We start from the raw sequence: 22,175 nt of genomic DNA on the forward strand, positions 1-22,175 counted from the left end.
GTACCTTTCTCACGTTCTCTCCTGTGAATCTATTACCTCTGAGGTCTGCCTGCCTGAGTTGAAACCCCAGCTCCCCTAGTTGCTGACTCTTCACCTTGGGCCAATTCTTGACACTCTCCAAGCCTGTCTCCTTATGGGCGAAATGGGGTGAGTGACTTCGTGGTGCTTCATGACACAATATAAGCTCTCATTAAATGTAAATGACCAGCAGAAACAACACAAATGTCCATGAACTGAGGAAAGCATAAACAAGTGTGGTGGCTCCGTTATGCAGTCATACAAAGGAATGAAAGACTGACACACACTACAACGTGGATGGACGTTGAAAAACCTTCTGCTAAGTGAAAGAAGCCAGACACAAAGGTCACGTATTGTGGTATATTTCAGATGTGTGAAATGTCCAGAAAAGGCAAGTCCGTAAAGATAGAAAGCAGATGAGTGGTTGCCGGGTCTGGAGAGAGGAGGGAGTGAGGAGCAGCCTCTAATGGTTAAGAGGGTTTCTTTTAGGGGTGATGAAAATGTGTTGGGTTTGATAATGCTGGTGGTTGCCTGAGCTTGTGAATGTACTAAATGCCACTGAATTTAGAGTTTCAAAAGGTGAGTTTTCTGGTATGTGAATTATATCTCAATAAAAATAATTTTAGAAATGTAAGTTACCAATTTTCTCACGGTAATTATTTACTGTTCACATCACTCCCCTCCAACCACTGCATTCCCTTGTATGCCTCCTGTCCCCCACGCTTCCCCTGCTCAGCCCCTCCAGGTGCCCCACAAGACTTCCCAGGGAGTGACTCTGGACCCTTGGGCACACCAGTCCTGTGCAGGTGGAGCCGCGACCCAGTGCACAGGCACACCCACCACTCTCCCGCAGTGTGACAGACGCTTCCGGCAGGTTTTTCTCATGTGGTTTGGAGGATAGTGATGTTGAGAAAAGGTGGCGACAGGCCAGGTGGATTCAGGAGGACCTGGCAGGTCTCTCAAGTCAATACTTATGAACAGACGCTTTTCTGAGGAAAATATACAAGTGGGCAGCAGGCTCATGAAAAGGTATGAAACATGACTAATTTTTAGGAAAGGGCATTCAAAACCAAAATGAGCTACCACCTCCCGCCCGTCAGAATGGCTATTATTAGAAAAACAAGAAATGGCAAGTGTTGGAAGGGTGTGGAGCAAAGGGAACCCTCATATAGTGCTGGTCAGAATGTAAATTGGTACAGCCACTATGGAACAGAGAATGCAGATTCCTGAAAAAATTAAAAATAAGACTACCATATGACCCAGCTATTCCACTTTTGGGTGTTTATCGAAAGAACGTGGAAACACTAATTGGCAAAGATAGATGCGCCCGTATGTTCGTTGCATCATTATTCACAATAGCCAAGACTTGGAAACAACCTCCTAAGGGCCCACTGAGAGGTGAATGGATAAAGAAGATGTGGTATATATACAATGGAATCCTACTCAGTTATCAAAAGCATGAAATCTTGCCATTTGCAGCAACATGAGTGAACCCTGAGGGTGTTACGCTAAGTGAAATGGGTCAGATGGAGAAAGACATATACCTAATACTTCACTCATATGTGGAAGATAAACAAACACATAGATACCAGAGGGGAAAGCGGGGGAGGAGGTGGAAAGGGGTAAGGGGCAGATGTGTAGGACGATGTATGGCAATTGGACCTTGGGTGGGAAAACGACATAGTCTGTACAGAGGGGAAATAGAATGAAGTACATCTAAAAAAAAGTTTAGGCCCCGCTCCAGAAGTTTGGTCTCATCCACCAGTAACGTCTGGATGCTGTGCTCTGAAAGCCAGCTTGGTCGCCAACAGGCGTGAGCAAATACTGAGCACTGCTGGCATGCAGGTCTCAAGTTGAGGCCTTGCTCCTCCGCAGGCAGTGTGACTGCAGCCCACTGCGGAACGTCAGTAGTAAAGCGGCTCAGTGACCCTGACCTTGCGTGTTGTTGCAAAGGTTAACTGAAGTAGTGGGCTCGTGGGCCTGGTGCACAGAAGTTGAGGAAATTTCTCTGCCTGCCCTGTCCTGCTGCAGCAGCTCCCATGGGGAGGCTCCTGTTATCAGCTGCCCCCAAGGTAACTCAGCCCTGGCCATTCATCCCGTAGATTCCCCTTTGATTTATACTGACCGTCCCCAGCCGTAGTCATTCATGGATGAAGTGACCCAAGCCTTTTGGAAGGTGTCCTGAATCTCTTGTTTTCCAAAACACCGATGTGGTGGTCGTGAGCCATAAGACCAGCCTCCCGAGAGACTTTTTACATTTCTCCTGGTCAACCTAGACTCATCGGCTGCCGTCTTCAACTCTATTCCAATTTTACTCTTTTAACGCTCCCCTCAGGCCCTGCTTCTGACTTCTGTCATTCACGACTCCTGCTTCTTTTTATAAACCCCTCAAATCTCTCCCCTTTTGGCCTCCCCAGCCCTGCACCCAATTATGGCCTCTTTCGTCAGTTCGTCTCCCTTTTCCCTCATTCTCCTGTCCAACTTCACTTTTTTTTTCTCCTGAAGAATTGGGTTCCCTCCCACCCCCATCACAGAAAAAACACAGTTAACAGCATTTCCAAACACAGAAGGCTTCTTTATTACTCATCTATTCATTCTAGTACTTTATTTACTGTTTTACTAAGTTTTTAAATATATCAAAATGAATAAGAGAAATCTATCTATCTATCTATCTATCTCTAGAAAAGCAACTGGTCCCCAAAGGGGCACCAAGAGCCCTAGCAGCCTTATATCGCGTAGCCATAGTATCGAGAAATTTCCATTTCTTTTTCCCTCTCAATGAAAAACTGCACTTTCCCCCAAGAGGTGTACTTGGCAGCCTTCTCACGCTCCTGTTGAGCCTGCCTCTTCATGGCCTCCCGCTCTGGCCTCTGTTCCTGTGTGATGGGCTCTGACATCACTGGCCCTGGAATGACGGGTTTCCTCCATGGAATTGGTTGCTTGCTGAAATCCTCCAGTAGATACTGGGCGGGAGGCTTGGGCGGGGCCTGGAGCATGGGCACAGCAGTGGCAACGGGCTCCTGCTGGAGAGAAGTGCAAGATGCTGTTCTGTAAGGTGCAGGCCTTGAAGCAGGACACTGAGGGCCGCTAGGCCGGGTGGGGTTGGTCCAACCCGGTCGAGCGGGGTTGGTGGTAATTGGCCGAGCTGGTCTGGCAGGACCTGTCAAAGATGCAGGAGCTGGGTGGGTGGAATTGACTGCAGTTGGTTGAGCTGAGTTGGTGGAAGCAGGCCGGGCAGGGTCTGCCACAGCAGGCCGATGTGAGGCCAGAGCCTGTGGCCTCCGAGGAACAGGTCGAGCTGGAGGCTTGTCCACGGACAGAAAAGGCAAAGGTACCAACCTGACCTTCCCAGGAGGTGGCAGCTCGTCCCGGGATGGAGGTGGACACTCCATTTCAGCACTGCTCTCTGCTTTCTGGGCTTTGACTTGAGTTTCCTCAGGACACTGACCCTCCAGTGGTTTATCCAGCCACGGTTTGATAGCTGGGCAGGGCTGGGGGTGTTTGGCGTTGCTGCAGGTTCCCAGGGCCCGGGAGGAAGAGGGCCCGGTGTTCTTCTCACTCTTCCTCCCCAGAGCATGAAACACCTGCACCGACTCCAGCATGTGCTGGCCGAGGCTGGTTCGAGGCCGCTTAAAGGTTTCTTGGCTCAGCTCGGGTTGATTCTTCCTCCGCTTCATCCTGGGCATCATTGGCTTCTCTTCCACCCTGACTTCAGTCCCTGACTGCCGACTCTCTCCGGCTTTCTTGGGGTTGTTTCCTCTGGTCTTCTTGGTCCTTTCCTGCCCATGGCTCTTGGTTGTACTGATCCTGCTGGGTGCGGCTTTCTGAGGTTTGCTGTTGGAGTGCTCGGCCTCGTTCTCAGGAGCCCTGTCACTGGCTGCAGCATTGCAAATAAGCCCTTCTCCCCCTGACAGGCACTCTGGGTCCTTTGGCTGGATTTTGGCCTTGGGAGCACCATCGAGAGGCTCAGAGGCCTGATGTTTGTTCTTCCTGGTGTTATCGGAGGCATCCTTTCTGCTACTTGACTTTTCCTGCAGCTGGATGGACTCGATGGCTCCTGTCTCTTTGGCTTGGATCAGCTCGGGGCCTTGGGGTTGATCAAGGTCTTTCAAGGGGTCGAATAGTTGGGGAAGGTGACCATCCCCCATCAGTGTAGCGATGTCTGCAAAGCCACCGCTAGCCTCGGTCCCGTTTTCCAGTGTCCCTTGGCCCTCAAGACTCAGGCTACTCTTTCCCAGATCAGCGTTTTCGGAAGCAGGGTGGTCCTCTGGCCCGAGGGGATCGATGCAGGCCAGGAGCTGGAGAATATCAGGAATTTCTAAAGGGTGTGGTAGAGGATCTTGGTTTTCTATTGGGATCTGGTCGGGATCCAGAGGCTTTGAAAGGTTGGTGTTAAACTCATCCCAATTCTTTGGAGCTGGAGACAGTGCCAGGAGGTTACTGTTCGAAGTCTGGAGTGAAGCTGTCAGTGAAATGTCTGCAGGCTCATGTGGTGGGTTACTCTGCAGCATCTGGGTATTTCTGCTACTGCAGGATTTGGGGAATTCTGGAGTTTGCTGTAGACAAAATGTCTGGCTTGGAGGTTGCAGTCCCAGGAAAGTCTCTCTCCCCAGGGAGGTTTCCACCACTACAAAGGAAGCAAGGATGAAGTGAGTCCTCGGTGGGTGAGATGTTCCCCCCTAGACACCAGTGCAGCAACCACGTCCCTTCCCCCGATGGGCAAGGTGTTTCTCCTGGCTCTTAAGGATCATGGACAGCGCCCTGTGCTAGGAGCTAAGAGGCGAGTGTTCTGGTTCTTACTGGTGATCATTGGATGTCGTTGTCCCTTGGCTTTCTTTCTATTTCATAGGGTTGTCATAGGAGCAGTAAAAAGTAAAAGAGAGTTTTATACTATGAGACATTTCACAAGTCCTAACATTCTCCTATAGAGTCTTTTTGATGCTGTCCATTTTCCCGAGAGAATGAGAACACGTCACACTGTGGACGAGGAGAGGGAGCGGAGCTCTTTCCGATGGAATATATGAGCAAGGACAGATTCCTAGCCTGCTGAATTTTGACAGCGTCTCGGGACAGAAGGGCTTATTCCTGGTATGAGTGAACAAAGCGAGGGAAAGTTTGCGTGTCTCTATCATAGTGATAGTTCTGACAGGCCTTCCCAGGAGACTAACCCGTAAATCGGCAGAGGGAGTCCATTTGTATGTGGTGGAGTAGGGCACTTAGCAGCTGGGGTGGTGAGAGGTATGGGGTCCCTTGGTGTGCTCTTGGGGTTCTCAGCCATGTAGCATGGATGAGCATTACAGTGTCCCCCCAGCCCCCCTGTATGAGGTGTTCTTATGTCGAGTCTGAAATGGGGAGCACTGAGCGAGGGTAGTGTTCACTCATGTCTCAGGACTTCAGTTCTACCTGTCTGTGGCCTCGCCGCTTCCCGGCTGCAGATTTGACCCTGATTTTGGATGCAGACCTCCTTTCTCTGCCTTCTTGCTGTTTGTACTCACCTTGAGATCTGGTTTGTGGGATGGCTGGAGCAGACGCAGCGTAGTAGACCCCAGAGGTGGAGGCTGGTGGAAGGACATGTGTGGGCTGAATCTCCTTTAGTACCAACACCATTTCTGGTTGAGGAGCAGAGGCCCCAGCTCCTGTGTAGGACACAGAGCCGTAGGACTGCAGGCAGGGGCCAAGTTCTCCAGACAGCAGAGGCCCCAGTGTGCCGTGACCATAGTAGTACACCTGGCTTCCTTCCTGGTAGGGAAGTGACAGGCTGTGTCCCTGATTTGGAACCTGAGATGGTGTTCCCTGAACAAGGCTGGTGGAAAGTGATGGATACAGTGGGACCGGGTTATTGGCACCTGAAGTTCTGTCATAGTGTGCTGCCATAGACATGGAAGAAACCGTTGTGTCGTGGCCAGTGACAGTCAGAGTGCAGTCTCCGAGTGAAGAGGACTCCTGTGCAGTGCTTCCTGGGACACCCCACTCAAAGAGACCCGGATAGGAAGCAGCTGAGGTGGAGCTCTGGCTCTGGCCAGTCACTCCAGACAGCATGGTTGTGCTAGAATGTTGGTAAAGGTAGGCGCTGCCCATGAGTGGCTGGGAAGAGGTGCCCGTGGCTGATGGCAGTAGCCATCCTGAACTGACGGCTGGAGCAGAGACTCTGGAGAAATTGCAGACACTTCCTGCTAGGGAAGCTGCGTCGCTCACCACAGGAAGAGAGAGCTGCAGGGAGTTTGGAGTTCCAAGTAAGGATGGATTTTGGAAATTTTCTGTAGGGAACAAGAGGGTGAAGAAAAACTCAGTGAGATTGATCAACTCTGACAATGTCTGAGGAGCAGCATCATCTCAAGGTTGCTGCATGAGGAAGCCTCTCATCCCAGTGCTCACTGAGACAGCGAACACCCACGCCTTTATGGTGGTTGTAAGGGCGGGAGGAGTTTGTTCCTTTCTGTGTAACTGCCTGTGCTCCCAGCTGCGGCAGAGATGTGCAGAAACCCCAAGTGGTGTGGTCCACACCTTGTTGTCTAGGCTGGAAGCCCCTTCTCGCTGTCCATCCTTCCCTTGAGCCTCCCCTAGTCCTGACTCATCTACTCTTTGCTAGAATAGAAGCATTTTAGAAGTAGAACGTCCTCAGAGATGCTCTGTTCTGACATTCTCCTGGTACGAGTGAGGAAACTGAGGCTCAGAGAGGTCAGCTGGAGTGGTCCGATTCTCCCATTATGGCAGCATCATCACCAGGTCACAGAGCCTAAGTCTCCTGACTTCTTGCCAGGACTCTGCTCTGACTGTTCCACTACCAGAACCCGGGAGAAGGAGACCTCCTAATAAGGTGTTTTCTTGGTCCCTTAGAAAACAGTGCAGCTGTTACCACTGTCTTCTTCAGGGTCTGTTTGCTCGTGCAGTTCACGTGCTGTTCCCTAGAGTTCACCCAGTAGTCAGTCCGGGTGGTAGGTGTAAAGGGTCACTCTTACCCTCTTCAAGCCTGGTTTCTGATCCTACCTCCACAGGATTGCCTGAGGGTGTGCATCCCAAGAAGTGCTTTTTGAAAGAAAACAGTAATTTAATCTCCCTGAGCTTCAGGTTACTCATCTGTAGTTACAATAACAACAGCAACAACAATAATAGTAATTCATACATGAATTCATATATGACATATCTGTTATCTGGAGGAAGACATGATAAGTTCTGTGAAAAATCATGGAAAACATTTATCAAGGAAGTAAAAAGAACCATATAGATATTCATAAAAACTGCGGTATGCAGCAAGCAACAAAGCAGAATCAGTTTACTGATAAATGTAGTTCTGTATCATATACGCTTTGTCATGAAAGTGAATATTGCCGGCTCCATTGTAGTGAATACTATTTACCAAAACCAGCCCGAGAAGAAGGTGATTTTGAATGAATTCCTAGCCAGTACGTGCAGACAGAGTCGATCAGTAAAAGTGGCCTAAAAGGCATCAAAATGCTATCAATGTGAATGTATAGCTGGCCACAATATAAGCAGACAGATATTTCAGTGAAAACTGGTACAAAGCAGAGAGCAACATCCTAAGTGTAAAGGAATTCCGTTGTTGTGCTCGTTCTTATTTCTCTGACCATGAGCCGCAAGGAACAGCTAGTTAAGCCTACTAGAAATCCATACTTCAATTAGTATAACCACATAGATGCAGAAGAGAGTACTTAAAAGGTATCAGGAAGGTTTTTCTATTTATCCTAAAACCTCAATTATTATCACCTTCAAGATCCAGGAAGGGGTCATCCCCAAAGACTAAAAACACCGTCATCGCTAGAATCCAATTTTTAAAAATTTAATGTAGGAAAACCCCAAGGATGCCACGAAATTGTCTGAGATAAATGTGGAGTCAGAGATGGGGCACTTGAGTTTTGCTTTTTCTTCTCGGGCAGCTTACATCTAGAAAGAGATGGTGGCCGTTTCTCAGTGCGCGCTCTATGTCAGGAAGAAAATGTTTATAAAGATGAAAAGCAGCCTTGACTTGGAACCTACGTATCACACACAGGAATTAATCCTTCTGATTCAAGTTAGAGGATATTATTTGTTAGAAACTTATATTTTATTTTTAATGGGCAAAACATCTACATAGTAAAAAAAATGAGAATGAATGGGCTGGCCCCGTGGCCGAGTGGTTAAGTTCGCGCGCTCCGCTGCAGGCGGCCCAGTGTTTCGTTGGTTGGAATCCTGGGCGCGGACATCACACTGCTCATGAAACCACGCTGAGGCAGCATCCCACATGCCACAACTAGAAGGACCCACAATGAAGAATATACAACTAGGTACTGGGGGGCTTTGTGGAGAAAAAGGAAAAAAATAAAATCTTAAAAAAAAAAAATGAGAATGAAATAAAACACTAGAAATTCTGTTGCCTCCAGCCGTCTGGATAAGCACTTTATCAATTTCTGGATTATAGGAAGTGTCATTTCTAAAAGATCTCTGAAATGTTTATATTCAAACTCTCAGGTGCCGTCCGTGTTCAGAGAGGCAAGAGAAAAAAGCAAACAAGCGAGTCTGAGTCTGAGAAGCTGCTTTGCCTGGCGATGCCCTGTTCTGCCTCACTGGCCTTCCTCGGCTATGAATGTGAGCGTTTGCTGAAGTCAACTGTGCTTCGCCCTGCTCTGAGCACATTTCACTCTGTGCTCTTCCTGCTGCAATTGAAAATCTTTGGTTCCTTCAGCATTTCATGCCAAACCACCTCTTTTTCCTGGAGAGCTCCTCCTCGCTCTCCTCCTCATTCTTCTATTTTATCCTCCCTCTAGGTTCCTGTTGGCCTGTGCTGATGAAAACAATCCTCAACTTCCTGACCTTTGAAGACTAGTCCCCCTATAGCCCAGTACTCTCCATTGTCTCTTCCTACTTTTTTTTTTTTTCACCTCATTTAGGTAGATAACTCCAAACATGGGCATATTGCCTTTTGAACAGCACTAAATTTAAAATACTACAGTTGAAATTTCAGTGGAGGGAGACCATTACAGATGAAACCTTTGGGGATATACTGCTAACTTCCTGCATCACCTAGATTTCTCTCTGTTTCTGTGGAAACACCCTCAAGAAGTCTCTGATTTCATTTCTACCTGGGTGCCCTTTAAGATTCAATATTAGAAAAGAAAAGGAGCAGAAGGAACCACAGTTGTAATATCCTGATGTGAGAGATGAGAGAGAACAGAGTTTGTGAGAGAGTCAACGACTTGCCCAAAGTCCTACAGCTCATAAATGTCAAAGTCAAAACTTAAATTAGGTCCCCAGGTTTACTTCAATACTTTCCTCCCATTATTCTCTGCTACATTAGAATCTACTACCAAATTTAGGGGCAAAAATACATAACGGAACACTTAAAAAGTTAGTTTCCTTGCCTGACATGGCGAGAAAAGAAGAGGAAGCATCAACCGCAGATCCAAGAGATGAGGAGACGATACCAGATGAAGTCTGAGTGGCTGCCGTCAAAGAGCGGTGTGTCCAGTATGAAGGTCACTGGTCACACTGGTCGCTTGCGATGATCCAAATTTATTTACAGACAACTCCATGGAAACCCCAAGATTCTAGCAGGTGGCAGTAGGTCTAGGGGGAGAATGATGTCACAGAGCAGGCAGTTCAAAGGTACGAGACAGCCAATAGGGCGGCCAGATTCCCCACAAGAAGATGGGATTGGGTGGAGGGAGTCGGGGGAGAGCTACAGCAGCACCTGCATGGCTGAGCTCTGGGGAGGTGACATCCTAGGAGCCACATGTGCTAGTCTCTCTTCCCCAGGCTCTTATGTCAGGGAATCCTCTCAACGTTCCTTATAGATGTTCATTAATGTAATTAACTCATAGTTCTTTGTATTCTATGAATTATACTTTATAATATATATTGTACATTAGTAATTACATGTACAGTTAGTTAATGTCCTTAGAGAGGAAGGAAAAGGACATCTAGGTTGACCTATTACCGTTGTTCTGAAATCCTACCAGGTGATCTAACGGTGAACTTACTGCAGGTTTTAAGGAGCAAAGGAAAGGATTGGCAGCTCCTTCTGTAACTTGGTGAAAGAGTAGGGTGAGGTTTGTTGAGTGCCCCTTGTGGGGAATGATGTGGTTAAACGGTCTTCTCTTTGACTTTCTTCTCCTTGAATCCTACCTTCCTTGGACTGGGCTGGGCCGGGTTGGACTTGCATCTCTCTGCTGCTCCCCTTTTCTTTTGTCTGCATTATAGGCCTTGTTTCTGGGACCAACCTCGCCCTTGCTCGCATCTCCCCCTCCTGGATGTTACTTCCTTTCAATCCCAGCAGCAGAGGTCTTCTTTCCAGTGCCTGATGCTTCTGAAAATGGCGCCTGCCCATTAGAAGCAGATGCCAGAGAGCCAGGGACACAGCTGAGGGCAGAGCTCTTGTCTTCCAGCCTTGGGTTGCAATTCTTTTGCCCATAATTTGCTACCTCTGGCTCCTTGGGCCACACAGGCCTCCTGCCATCCCGCGCTTTTATACATGAGAGGCATTCGGGGTCCTCCCCTTTCCTTCTCCTCTGAGTGTATCCAGTGTGGCAGTTGCTGTAGCCTCCTCCCTCTTGGAAACAGCCGCTGTAGAACATTGGGCCTCTAGGGTTCTCTGTCGGCCATGGTTGTGTGCAAGGCCGAGCAACATGCAGAGGAGAATAGTGAGAGAAAGAGGAGGACATTCGTGGAGAATAGGGAAGAGGCAAGGTGAAAGGGACAGGAAAACAGCTGTCTGTGGATTTTTTGGCCTTGAGAAACAGGTGGACACATTTTGCCCTCATTTTGTATTAAGAGAACAGAAAATTCAGTATATAGCTTTTCAATTTGCTGGGTAGTCCTGCAACAGCCGCAGTTTCTGTCCACTAAAGAGAATAATCTTAAATCACTTTCTCTCACTTTGTTTTATGTGATATTACATGATTTATGTTATTCATTGGTAATTGTGTAGAATATGGGTTGTTTTCAAATGCTCTGGGTCTTTCTCCATGTTTCTCCTGGTTGTGTTTTTAAGGATCCAACGTGGGAAGACAGATCACATGGTGTTCTCCTGCTGATTGTTCATTGGGAAGCCTCACGAACTAACTTGACCTGAAGGGTTCTGTGGAGAAACTTACGAGGGGGCTGTGAGAAGCATTGTGGTGAGTTGCACGGTGCCCTCACGCCTAAGGAGCAGATGTGTGCAGTGCACCCGGCTGGCCTGGGAGCCTCTGCTTTTGTGCCCCTGCTTAGTGCTCTTCTCTCTAACCACTCTGGTGACTGGGAGACAGTGGGCGAGGGCTGAGTTGCTGCTGATTTGTATGTGGAGTCAGCTGATTTGGGGAGGAAATCTGTGGATCTAGTCATTTTCCTTGGCGGTAAGCTTTGCGGATGCCTGGGTGGACCTATGTGGAGACTTTCATAGTTCAAATGAGTAGGAGGTGTGTGATCCAAGATGCCAGGATCCCACAAGTAGATACCTGCTAGATGGGACCTCCAAAGACACACATTTCATTTATAGGAATATTTTTCCTGTTATGAAATGTTAATGTTTTGAGTGATGGCGGGGGGTGCTTACCCGAGGAGAAATTGTGAAGGGTATTGCAGTGTAGAGCTATGGCTGGGGCTCGTGAAATCTTTGAAGGGTTTTGCCCCTCAGCTTCATACCCCGGATAGCCTACTTCCATGATATGAGGATGTAACGTGAGGCTAACAACATATCCACAAGTGAGACTGGTCTCTCTCTTCTCTATGTCATGTGGAAATGAAGGGAATCCGGAGCTAACGCAGGTTAGGGTGGGTAGTATAAGTTTGTGGGAGCTGTGGTAAGACAAATTCTCATAGCAGTAAAATGTTTACACATGAAAATATTCACTTTCCGCTTCCAGTCTGTTCAGGCAAACCCTTACTTGGGCCTTTCCTGGTTCCCAGTCTCTATAACCGCTTTCTTTCCGTCATTCCAGGCATTTAACCTTAGCTTGCAGCCTCAGCATCATGTTACCTCTAAAAGAATCTTAAATGAAACTTGAGGAACGTCAGAAGGTTGAGTCCAATGTTCTGGAACTTACCACCAAGCCCTGCACTCACAGGAAGCGTTTTTTTTATAGTTAGGGTACTGTCTCGTCCCATAGACCCGTCTCCTGCATTTTGTTGCCACGGGGATAACTGAGACTTGTCTTGGTGTAACACACCCTGTCCGTCTAGCCCTGAGGCTCTTCCTTACTCTCCCCGTTGTCCCTTTTTGATTCAATTAAGGACTGGCATCCCTCAAACTCCTCCATGTTCCCTGGGGCCCTGCCGGGTACTGGCAGATTTTGTTAGTGTCAACTACTTATCTGTTCGGTGCTCCAAATATGCCTTGCTCCTATATTTTCCATTCCAGTGTCCTGCATACCCATGGAGGCGTTCTTTTACTTCATGTTGGATTCGTACCTCCAAAGACCTACACTTTACTGCTTCCCATACTTTCTGGAAACCTTGTTATGCTTAGGTCTAGATTTTCTTGCGTCATCTGAGCGTAGTCCCACCCCAGCTTGTGTCATTTAGCAAATGGGAAGTGCAAGACCAATATAGCCTTTCTAGGTTCTGATCAATTCATGTTACATTTTGTGTGGTCATGTCTATAGCTTTCTGTACCCTGTGTACTTTTAGGCCACTGCTCACCAATGGTGTATTTTTTTCCATAAACTCCAAAGGAATATGTATATTAAGATTAGCACCTGAGCTAACAACTGTTGCCAATCTCCTTTTTTTTTTTTTTTTTCCTGCTTTTTCTCCCCGAATCCCGCCAGTACATAGTTGTATATTTTAGTTGTGGGTCCTTCTAGTTGTGGCACGTGGGATGCTGCTTCAACGTGGCCTGATGAGCAGTGCCACGTCCGCGCCCAGCATCCAAACCAGCAAAACCCTGGGCCGCCAAGCGGAGTTCGCGAACTTAGCCACTCGGCCACGGGGCTGGCCCCAGGAATATTTTTTGATGTAACTTCAAAGTTGAAGGTGCCAAGTTGTAAGTTTGCAAACTCTGCTGTGCTAACTGATGTCGTTCTTTTTGCAAATAGCAACTTACTAATGTTCACCTACTAGGAAATATGTAGAATATTCCTGAGTTGTAGATGCTTGTGGATTTCAACTTGGTTAGACTGTGACTATCCCAGAAATGTTAGAGCTAGTGATCGTTTTACCCATTCATTTATTCCTTTATTCCAGAACTCTCACCTCTCTGACCTGTTGTTTACCTAGCTCTCCAATGGTTGTGAAGATTATTAACAGTGTTTGTAAGATATTTTCAGAAACTAGAAAATAGGCAGTAAAAAGCATTCACTATTACAATTATCTACAGGTTAATCTGAAATTTATTGCCCCTTCTGCCTTCAGACCTACTGTAGGACGTGCTGTCCTTTGCCGTTCCACTTGTAGCCAAATTCAGAGTTTTCCTAACAGGGACAGCTCCCTGTGCCTGATGCTGTGTGGAAATCTTAGTCTTCAGCTCCACTCTTATCCCTCTCAGTTATTTATCGGTATTTTTGAAAATATACATAGCATCACCCTGTAACATGATACCTGGCACAGGGTAGGAATCCAATGAAAGTTTCACTCTAAGTGGGAGAGTAGGTTGTTACAGTGTTTTTGGAGGGGAATTAGAGAGTACTTTAAAAATTTTAAGTTTGCATATCCTTTCCAGCAATTCTACTTCTAGGAATTTAAAAGTAGCTGTACTCACGCGTGAGGATGTTCACATTGCAGTCTCTCTGTAGCAGAGGACAAAAGTACTGAAAACAACTAAAAGTCCATCAATATTGGACTCATAAATTTTGGTAATTGTACTGAATGGAATAGTATGCAAGCATTAAAAGGAATAGAATGGATGTATGAATAAATGGACTGGACAGTTGAGGGTCAGAGGTCGATTGTGGAACATGTGGAGTACGCTGCTTTTACATGAAATAGAGGATATGCATATAGGTACAAAGAAATCTTTATATAAAATATGCGAGTGAACGTAAGCACTTGGAAAACATCTGGAGAAGCACACAAGGAACTGGGGGAGTTGACTTCAGTTTTCATTGCATGGCCTGCAGTGTTTGAAATCTCAAGGCGGTGACAAGCGTGCGCTCATCTGCATGAGCTGTACTACCGGCCTCCGGCGAAGGAGGGCGCCGTAGCCGCCAGAGTGCTGTTCCCTGATCGGGCTTCTCTGGCAGCCGGCCTGGTGACGTCATCAGGCCAGGCGGTGTCGCATGCGCTGTGGTAGGGATTTGGGCGCTGCCTGGTTTGCCACGCAGGTTCTTGTGGTTGGGGGTCTTGTTCTGACACCGAGGGCGCCGGACTGGGGAGTCTGTCAGTCTCGGCGGCAGGGGGGCATCTTGGGGCCCACATGAGCCAATGGCTTCATGCCCGCCGCGGCCAGGTCCAAGGACCCCTCTTTTGCGGACCTTCTTCAGCCAAGAGGAAGGGCAGAAACCACGTTCCCGAAAGGTAAGACGCTTTGGCCCCTGGGCGTAGCCCTGCCGCCTCTCGGCTCCTGGGTCTGGGTCTCGTCCACTGGGGTCTCTGCCTGTCACTGTTGAGGCCCCGCGCTTGGCCCCTCCGCCCCTTTCTCGGAGGCATTGACCGTCTGGCTGCTCCGCGTACAGTGGCTGAAACGGACGGTATGAGATGTTCTGATTTCTCCCCGTGCTTTTAAAAGCGAGGCTCTGGCCATTGCTCGGGTCAAGTGCAGAGGGACTGCTTTCTAGGATGGTCTGTCAGTGCTGGGGACGGTACTTAAATATCGAAACTGAGTCCCGCTCAGTTCCTCAAACTGTGTTGTTTGGGCACGGAAAATGTGAGTGATGAGAACCAGGTTTGAGTGAAGAAGGCCTCCGCAACCGCTGAACTGTCTGCGGAAAATGTTGGATTGTGTCGTTGCCGGGAATCACGAAGGGCAGCAGTAGCTGCCTACCGGGTCTCATCTGAGAGCTCTTCCTCTACACGTTCAAACGATTAATTGTGAGACTTTGCTCTTGTGTGCAGTGAGCTCGTTTTTATTCCTTGAGACCTTCCTTTCGTCCAGCTCATACCTCATGAAGTCCCTTTCATTTGACCTCCTGAATATCTTGGAACCTGTCCCCCGACTTCCCTCAGCATCCTCATACGGAATGTGCCTGTTCTTTTGCATGTAGGTCCTGACTAGTGTGCGTGTATCCACTGTCGTTTCCTTCCAATGCATTCTTCACGCAGGAAATCTTTTTAATATGCAAGTTGGAACATTGCTCAGAAACATCACTCAAAAACGTTGTTTTCAGAGTGAAAACGAACTCTTGACCCTGGCCTTGAAGAGTCTGCCTGGTCTAGAATCCTCTCTGCTTCTTCGGCCCGGTCTTGTGCCCCTTTTGCCCTCACTGTCTGTGCTTCAGATTCACTGGGTTGACCTCGGTGAGTTCTCCCTCATCCTGCAGAGGTCAGCTGAAAGATTACTTTTCACTGTAACTCCTAGCACTAAGTGAAGTTCACAGCCCCTTTCCCATCTGATTTTCTTTTAAAATATGAATTTGAAGGTCCGCACGTAATGAATTTGATGACTTCAGTTGTATGAGAACTAAAAATAAACCGTGAAGTGAAAGAACTGAATCTAAACGATTTCCGTCAGCATGTGAGTATCGATGAACCTTAGCATTCAGGACTGGGCTGGCTTATCAGGGCTAGAGAAGGGCTGGCCGTCTGTGGTCTTAGGCCTTGTTTGTGGAGACCTTTGCTCTGTTTGGTTGCCTTGCATCTTTTCAAGATGGGGAACAGGAAGAAGGGGAGAACAGGTGGTTACTAGGTGGGGCTGAAGAAGGGGAGCAGCAAGATGCCAAGCAGAGCAGAGGGGACCTGCTGAGTGGGCTGTGAATTCCATTTTCAAGGAGCCCCGTTGTACGCAGGGAGACAGTCTAATGTCACATTTGGCTCACAGAAAGTGTATTAATAGGTGGAAAGACTGTCTCCCAGTTGGACAGCGGATAGCTAGGACTTGTGTCCTTGTTCTCAAAGTTCCTATCAAAAAGATAAGAAAAGTTAATTCAGTATTCTTTCAGAAATCTGAATTCACCGTGCAGAACTCTGATTCCCACCCTATCTGACTCCATTTCCACTTTTTATAGTAATATTTTGTAATATCCCCTTTACTCTCCTGAAGTGAAATTCATATATATACCCAACGTGCTTCCACACTTAAGTTTAAGGGAAAAAATCAGTGTAATGCTCTAACTATAAAATAAAGGAGAAATAAAATAAAGTAATTTAGAATAGAGTAATATGTGTTTACATTTCCATATGTCACTGTTTGGGCATGGCTTCACTAAAAATAAAGGAATTGTCAGTTGCTTGCACCACGAATGCCAAAGCTGCCCATGCTCACTGATCTGGGTGGGTATGTTGCCTTAGTGGCAGGAGTTTCAATGATTGTGAGCTGCGCTAAGTAGATTTCCAAAGAAAACAAAGTACGGTCTTCACTAGGATGATAAGATGGTTTCTATGCTGGACATTCAATGTCCGTGAAAACTGCAAAGAAACCCTTTGTGTTTATGTGTGAAATGGAGTTAGGTTCTAAGGCTTAGATACTTGTGAACAGTTTTTCACCTCTATGGATGTTGAATAAGACTTTGAAAAGTCATCCAGGTGTGAGACCCACTTGTGGGAGTGTTCTGAATTTGGCAAGATGCGTTATACCCATGCCTGTCAGCCACTAAATGCCAGTAAAACCCCTCCCATCCCATCCTCACAACCACAAAAATGCCCCGGATCAGCAAGGTCAGGATTTCAGCATGGAAACTCTGAAAAACTGTGTTTTTGTTTGAAGGAAGAAAGGAATAGGTGGGGAAGACATTTGACTGACATGAAAAAGGTGAGAAGAGATTCCATGTCTCATCACCCTGCCCGGCACAGCGGGGATTAGTGTCAGGGAGAGCCCACTTTGACTACTGGGAATTTATTTAATTTGTGTCTCGTAGGTCAGGAGTGGGTTTTCACCTACTCTGTCAATTCTTCTGCATCTCTGGACTTAAACATTAGTGAGTTCTTAAAGATAAGCAAATAGTTCTGATTCACATCTGGCAACACCAAACGTGGTCCTGGACACATCATAACTACTTTCCAGTCTTTGTTGAATGAGTGAACTGACGGCCCACCCCCACCCGCATTGGCGGTGCCTGTGAATTTCCTCCTATATTCCTCCTCCTCTCCGCGATTGTCCTCACTCCTCGGTCCCTGCTCCACGGTCTCTGCAAGGGGATCCTGAGGTTCCCCCGGGTCCCTGCTCAGCCCCTTTTCTTCAAGGACATCAGCAGAGAGAAGCAGGAAGACTCTTCAGTCTCCTTTCTTCCGCACAGCCAACATCTTTCCTGTGTGACGTGGTTATAGGAAGCCTCTTCTAGTTCTGTGTGCACTCTTCAGTGTTGGGACTGTTTAAGGCACCATCAAGGGGGTTGCGAAGCTGCAGGGCCACTCCCAGTGCAGTCCCTGTTCACGCAGTAGAGGTAGGGAGATGAATGACCCCTGCGTGGCAGCGGAATGGGACAAGGTGTCCTGGGTGTTTGAGGGAAGTCACCCAAGGCAAAGCTGCCTCAGTACTTGGCAGTCGAGTGTCAGGCACAGTGGACTGTCAAGTGGCAAATGATGTGTCACAGAAATGCCACAGCAGAAATGCCTAGGAATGGAAAGGAGGGGGAAATGACAACAGACAGGGTTAATCAAGGAAGGCTCCCTAAGCGGTTTGTGACTAAATGAGTTACCTCAGGTTGGCTGTTGTTCCGATAGCTGGAGATGGTAATGATCCTCCAGCTCCAAGTCTGGAAGAAACTGACAGGAGAGATGGTACGCCTTGTTGTAATTAATACAGTCTTCAAACCTTTCACAATGTTCGGTGGAAGACTCAGCATCGTAGCTCTGTCAGATCTTCCTAAGTTAATTTGTAAATTTAACATCATCTCATATCATCTGATTCTAAAGCTCGTATAGAAAAAGAAACTTACATAGCCAGGAAAATTCTGAAAAAAAAAGAGCAGTGGAAGGGGTTCATGTAGCCGTACCAGAAATTAAGCCACATTAGAAGTGTGGCTGGAGCACAAGGGATTTTTAGGGCAGTGAAGCTAATCTGTCTGATACTATAGGGGTAAATACATGTCATGGTACATTGGCCGAAATCTATCAAATATACAACACAGAGTGACGCGTGATGTGAGCTGTCAACTTTGATTGATAATGATGTGTTGACGTTCGTTCACTGATCCTAACAAATGGGGCACACTGCTGTGGAACGTTGATGGTGGGGAAGGCTGTGTGGGGTGAAGGAGAGAGGATTAAAGTGAGAACTCTTTACTTTCTGCTCTGTTTTCTATGAAGCTAAAGCTGCTCTGAAAAGTAGTCTATTCGTTTTTTATTTTTGTGTGAGGAAGATTGGCCCTGAGCTAACATCTGTGCCTATCTTTCTCTGTTTCATGTGGGATGCCAGCTAGCGTGGCTCAACAACCGGTACTAGGTCACCACTCTGGATCCAAACCTGCGAAGCCTGGGCTGCTGAAGCAGAGTCTGTGAACTTAACCACTATGCCACTAGGCTGGCCCCCTCTATTACTTTTTTAAAAGATGTGTTGCTGGCACTTGAATAACCAAATAGATCGATGGAACAGAGTACATAAATGAAAGAAATACAGAAAAGAATATTTAGCAGTAAGAGCCATCCTTCATTTATTTAGATATTCTAGGAGTATTTATAAGTGCCTTTTTATAGGCACTCCACTTGGAGCTGGAGGTACAGTGGTGGACAACACTGATGTGGTCCCTGCCTTCTGGGAGTTTACAGTCTGGTTGGGAACCCACATGAAACAAATACAGAAATAACTCTATAGACGTGAGCTTATTTTCTTCCCTCTAATCCCTGGAAGAAAGGATTGTAATGTAGCTCATAACTTCCAGAAGAGTGGAAACTTTCCTCTGAATCACACTGTTTGTTAGCATCACAGGGCTTGAATGAATTGGTGGTATAAGAAAGGATTTTAAGGACACATTTGTTCTTTCTTACCTCATTCTCTCTGACAGAGTTTGGAGAAGAATCTTGCTCCAGAAGAATGTTTTCACCCCTTGGATGTTTCTAGCAAAATCTGAGAGCAGAATGAAGAACTTGGACTGATTATTGATGTAACACACACTCGCCACTAATACAAACCAGAGGTAAATGGAACCCTTAGTGAAAAGACCATCTTTGTTCTTATAGTGTAATAATCATAGTAATTCAGTAGTTATAATGCTGGCCTTCTCTTATGGGTAGTATTTCAAAAAGGGAACCAAGTGGTTTCCTTAATTACACTTTTCTAATTGCTGTCTCAAAAAGAGATCAGAGACTTGAATCGAAATATAATATTTGGCAATAGCCTCTGTACATGCTTGAGAAATACTATAGACTTCCATTTTCTCTCTCTTTATATATATACATACATATACATATATATATATATATATATTTTTTTTTTTTTTTGCCTGGGAAGATTCATCCTGAGGTAACATCGTTGCCAACCTTCCTCTTCTTTTGCTTGAGGAAGATGAGCTCTGAGCTAGCATCTGTGCCAATCTTCTGTATTTTGTATGTGGGTCAGTGCCACAGCACGGCTGACAAGTAGTATAGGTCCGAGCCCAGGATTTGAACCCGCGAACCCAGGCCATCAAAGCAGAATGCACCTAGCTTAACCACTACACCACGGGGCCAGCCCCTCTGTTCTATATTTTGAACGTCAAGTCAACTTTTAGTAAGAAAAGTAGTAGCCTGAAAGAAAAGAAAGGAATATCCATGATGTCTTTAGCAGTTATTTTAAATAGTTGTCAGAGCACGTGTAAGCATCTCGGTAGAAGACAGTTCTCTAAATTTTATGCTTTCTTTTCCTGATATCTTTGGACACACCAGGGAAACTCATACGTTCTGTTGGCCTGTGTGGCATTATCAGTGAGAAAGAATTATCCTCCTTCTGACCAGTTCCATGGCCTTGGGAAACAATAACACCTAATGTCTCTTAACATTTGTACAGGCCTACCTCGGAGATCTTGCGGGTTCTGTTCCAGGTCACTGAATAAAGTGAATATCGCAATATAAAGTGAGTGGCACTAATAATTTGGTTTCCCAGTGCATGTAGAAGTTATGTTTGCACGACACTGTAGTCTGTTAAGTTTCAATAGCATTAGGTCTTGAAGAACAGTGTACATACCTTAATTAAATGATACTTTATTGCTATAAATGCTAACCATCATCTGAGCCTTCAGCGAGTTGTAATCGGGTTGCTGATGGGGGTCTTGTAAGAAATGCGGCGTCTGTGAAGCACGGTAGAGCGAAGCACAGTACAGTGAGGTAGGCCTGTACAGCAGCTGCCATTTAAAAAGTGCGTGCACACACGTTAAGGCAGTGAATCCGCACAGCAGGCCTTTGCTGATGAAGTGGGAGTGGTACTAACGTCCCCTCCTGAGTGCTTCCTCTGCACTGAGCCCGGAGCATAGACGGTGACAGTGACTCACTTCACAGATGGTGAAACTGAGGCCCAGAAAAGGAAGAATTGAAACTTGAACTCGGGTATTCCTTTTGCTTTTGTTTTTGATGTGGTAAAATATACATAATGTTTATCATTTTAACCATTCATAAGTGTACAATTCAGTGGCATTAAGTGCATTCATGATGTTGTGCAGCCGTCACCACTGCCTGTAACCACAAGTTCCATCATCCTGAACAAAAGCTCTGTAACTATTACAAAATAACAGCCCCATTTCCCCTCCCTCAGCCCCTGGTGACCTCTATTCTACTTCTTGTCTTCATGAATTTGCCTGTTCTGGGTACCTCACATTAGCGGAATCATGCAATATTTTTCCTTCTGTGTCTGGCTGATTTCGCTGAACATAATGTTTTCAGGATTCATCCATGTTACAGCATGTAACAAAATGTCTTTCCTTTTTATGGCCAAATAACATTCCACTGTGTATACATACCTCATTGTGTTTATCCATTCATCTGTTGATGGACAGCTGGGTTGTTTCCACCTTGTGGCTCTTATGCATCATGCTGCTGTGAACACTGTGTACAAATATTTGTTCAGATCTTTGCTTTCAATTCTGTTAGATGTATAGGTAGGAGTAGAGATGTTGGATCACAAAGGAGTTGTATGTCTATCCTTTGGAAAGTGCCAACAACTTTTCCACAGTGTCATCCTCTTTTTAAACAATTACCACAAATTTTGAAGTTATACAGGAGCAGACCTAATGCTGTGGTGTTCGTGGACCACCCATGAACTCATCCAGCTTGAATATTTATCAGCTTATGGCTGTCGTGTTTCCTCTCTACCCCTACGTGTTTCACCGTATTCCATAGTTTTTTGAAGCAGATGCCCAATATCATATAATTTCACCTGTCCATTTTTGGTATGTATATTTAAAGTGTCAGACTATTGTTCCTTAATATCCTCCTTTATTATTAAATATCCAGTCAGTTCTCAAATTCTCAGGTGCCTCCTAAATGTCATAGAAATTGTTTTTAGGGGTTTGAGTTAGGTCTAACTTAGGTCCACACTTTGCATTTCATTGTTAGGTTTCTGACATCTTATTTAATCTATGGGTTCTCCCCCCATGTGTCTCTCACCTTCTTTTTATTTTCCTCTCGAATTTGACTCTTTGAAGAAACCAGGTCTGAAGACGACATTACAGATAATACAAGAGTGAATGAACACAATGGATAATGCCTTAATAGAAATAAGAAAAGGAGGAAGTTTTAAAAAATATATAAGAAGAGAAAAAGAATTCTAGAGAAATGCCAAATATTAGAGACAAGCGACACAGTCAGGGCAGTTATGAAGAGTAATTCAAACATAATGTAAGAATTTAGTGTACCGTAAGAGTGACACTTCAAATCAGTGGGACCCATTAGTCAGTAAATTGTGATACATCCGTGTTGGGGTGTAAATCATTTCTCTGGAAGGATCCACAGCATCGCAAAAGTAAATGTGTCTAAGGGAGGAAGGAATTGGGTGGGTGGGGAACTTGGGGAGAAGGGTGAATTTCCATTGAATCCCCTTTTGTACCTTTCTCACGTTCTCTCCTGTGAATCTATTACCTCTGAGGTCTGCCTGCCTGAGTTGAAACCCCAGCTCCCCCAGTTGCTGACTCTTCACCTTGGGCCAATTCTTGACACTCTCCAAGCCTGTCTCCTTATCTGTGAAATGG

The 22,175-nt window shown here is 46.2% G+C and overlaps 1 protein-coding gene and 1 long non-coding RNA gene across 2 annotated transcripts in view; one reads left to right on the plus strand and one right to left on the minus strand.

Annotated features, from left to right (window-relative positions):
* The window catches only part of LOC139045506 (uncharacterized), a 36,498-nt gene that overhangs the window by 12,860 nt on the left and 1,463 nt on the right, over positions 1–22,175 (plus strand). The window contains exons 2-3 of the long non-coding RNA XR_011503934.1: positions 11,003–11,129; positions 19,023–19,154. This is a non-coding gene — a long non-coding RNA (uncharacterized lncRNA). The remainder of the gene's footprint in view (positions 1–11,002; positions 11,130–19,022; positions 19,155–22,175) is intronic.
* LOC139045582 (uncharacterized protein C2orf78-like) lies at positions 2,625–10,494 on the minus strand. Its single transcript, XM_070512768.1, has 4 exons — positions 10,434–10,494; positions 9,375–9,455; positions 5,514–6,275; positions 2,625–4,645 (listed from the first exon to the last, which is right to left on the minus strand). Exons 1-4 carry the CDS (start codon positions 10,492–10,494, stop codon positions 2,745–2,747), a joined length of 2,805 nt encoding a protein of 934 aa, XP_070368869.1. The 3' UTR covers positions 2,625–2,744.

Source organism: Equus asinus, chromosome 6 (genome assembly GCF_041296235.1).
Source record: "Equus asinus isolate D_3611 breed Donkey chromosome 6, EquAss-T2T_v2, whole genome shotgun sequence".
Lineage (NCBI taxonomy): Eukaryota > Metazoa > Chordata > Mammalia > Perissodactyla > Equidae > Equus > Equus asinus.

Bases quoted from the DNA above. Each gene is read 5' to 3' on its own strand.
- LOC139045582 (XM_070512768.1), bottom strand. From the start codon at position 10,494: ATGCCTCTCATGTATAAAAGCGCGGGATGGCAGGAGGCCTGTGTGGCC. The intron at 6,276-9,374 runs GCAAGGAAACTA...TGTTCCCTACAG, and splicing joins TTCTTTTCTCGCCATGTCAG to AAAATTTCCAAAATCCATCC. The intron at 4,646-5,513 runs GTGAGTACAAAC...CTTCCTTTGTAG, and splicing joins CCCACAAACCAGATCTCAAG to TGGTGGAAACCTCCCTGGGG.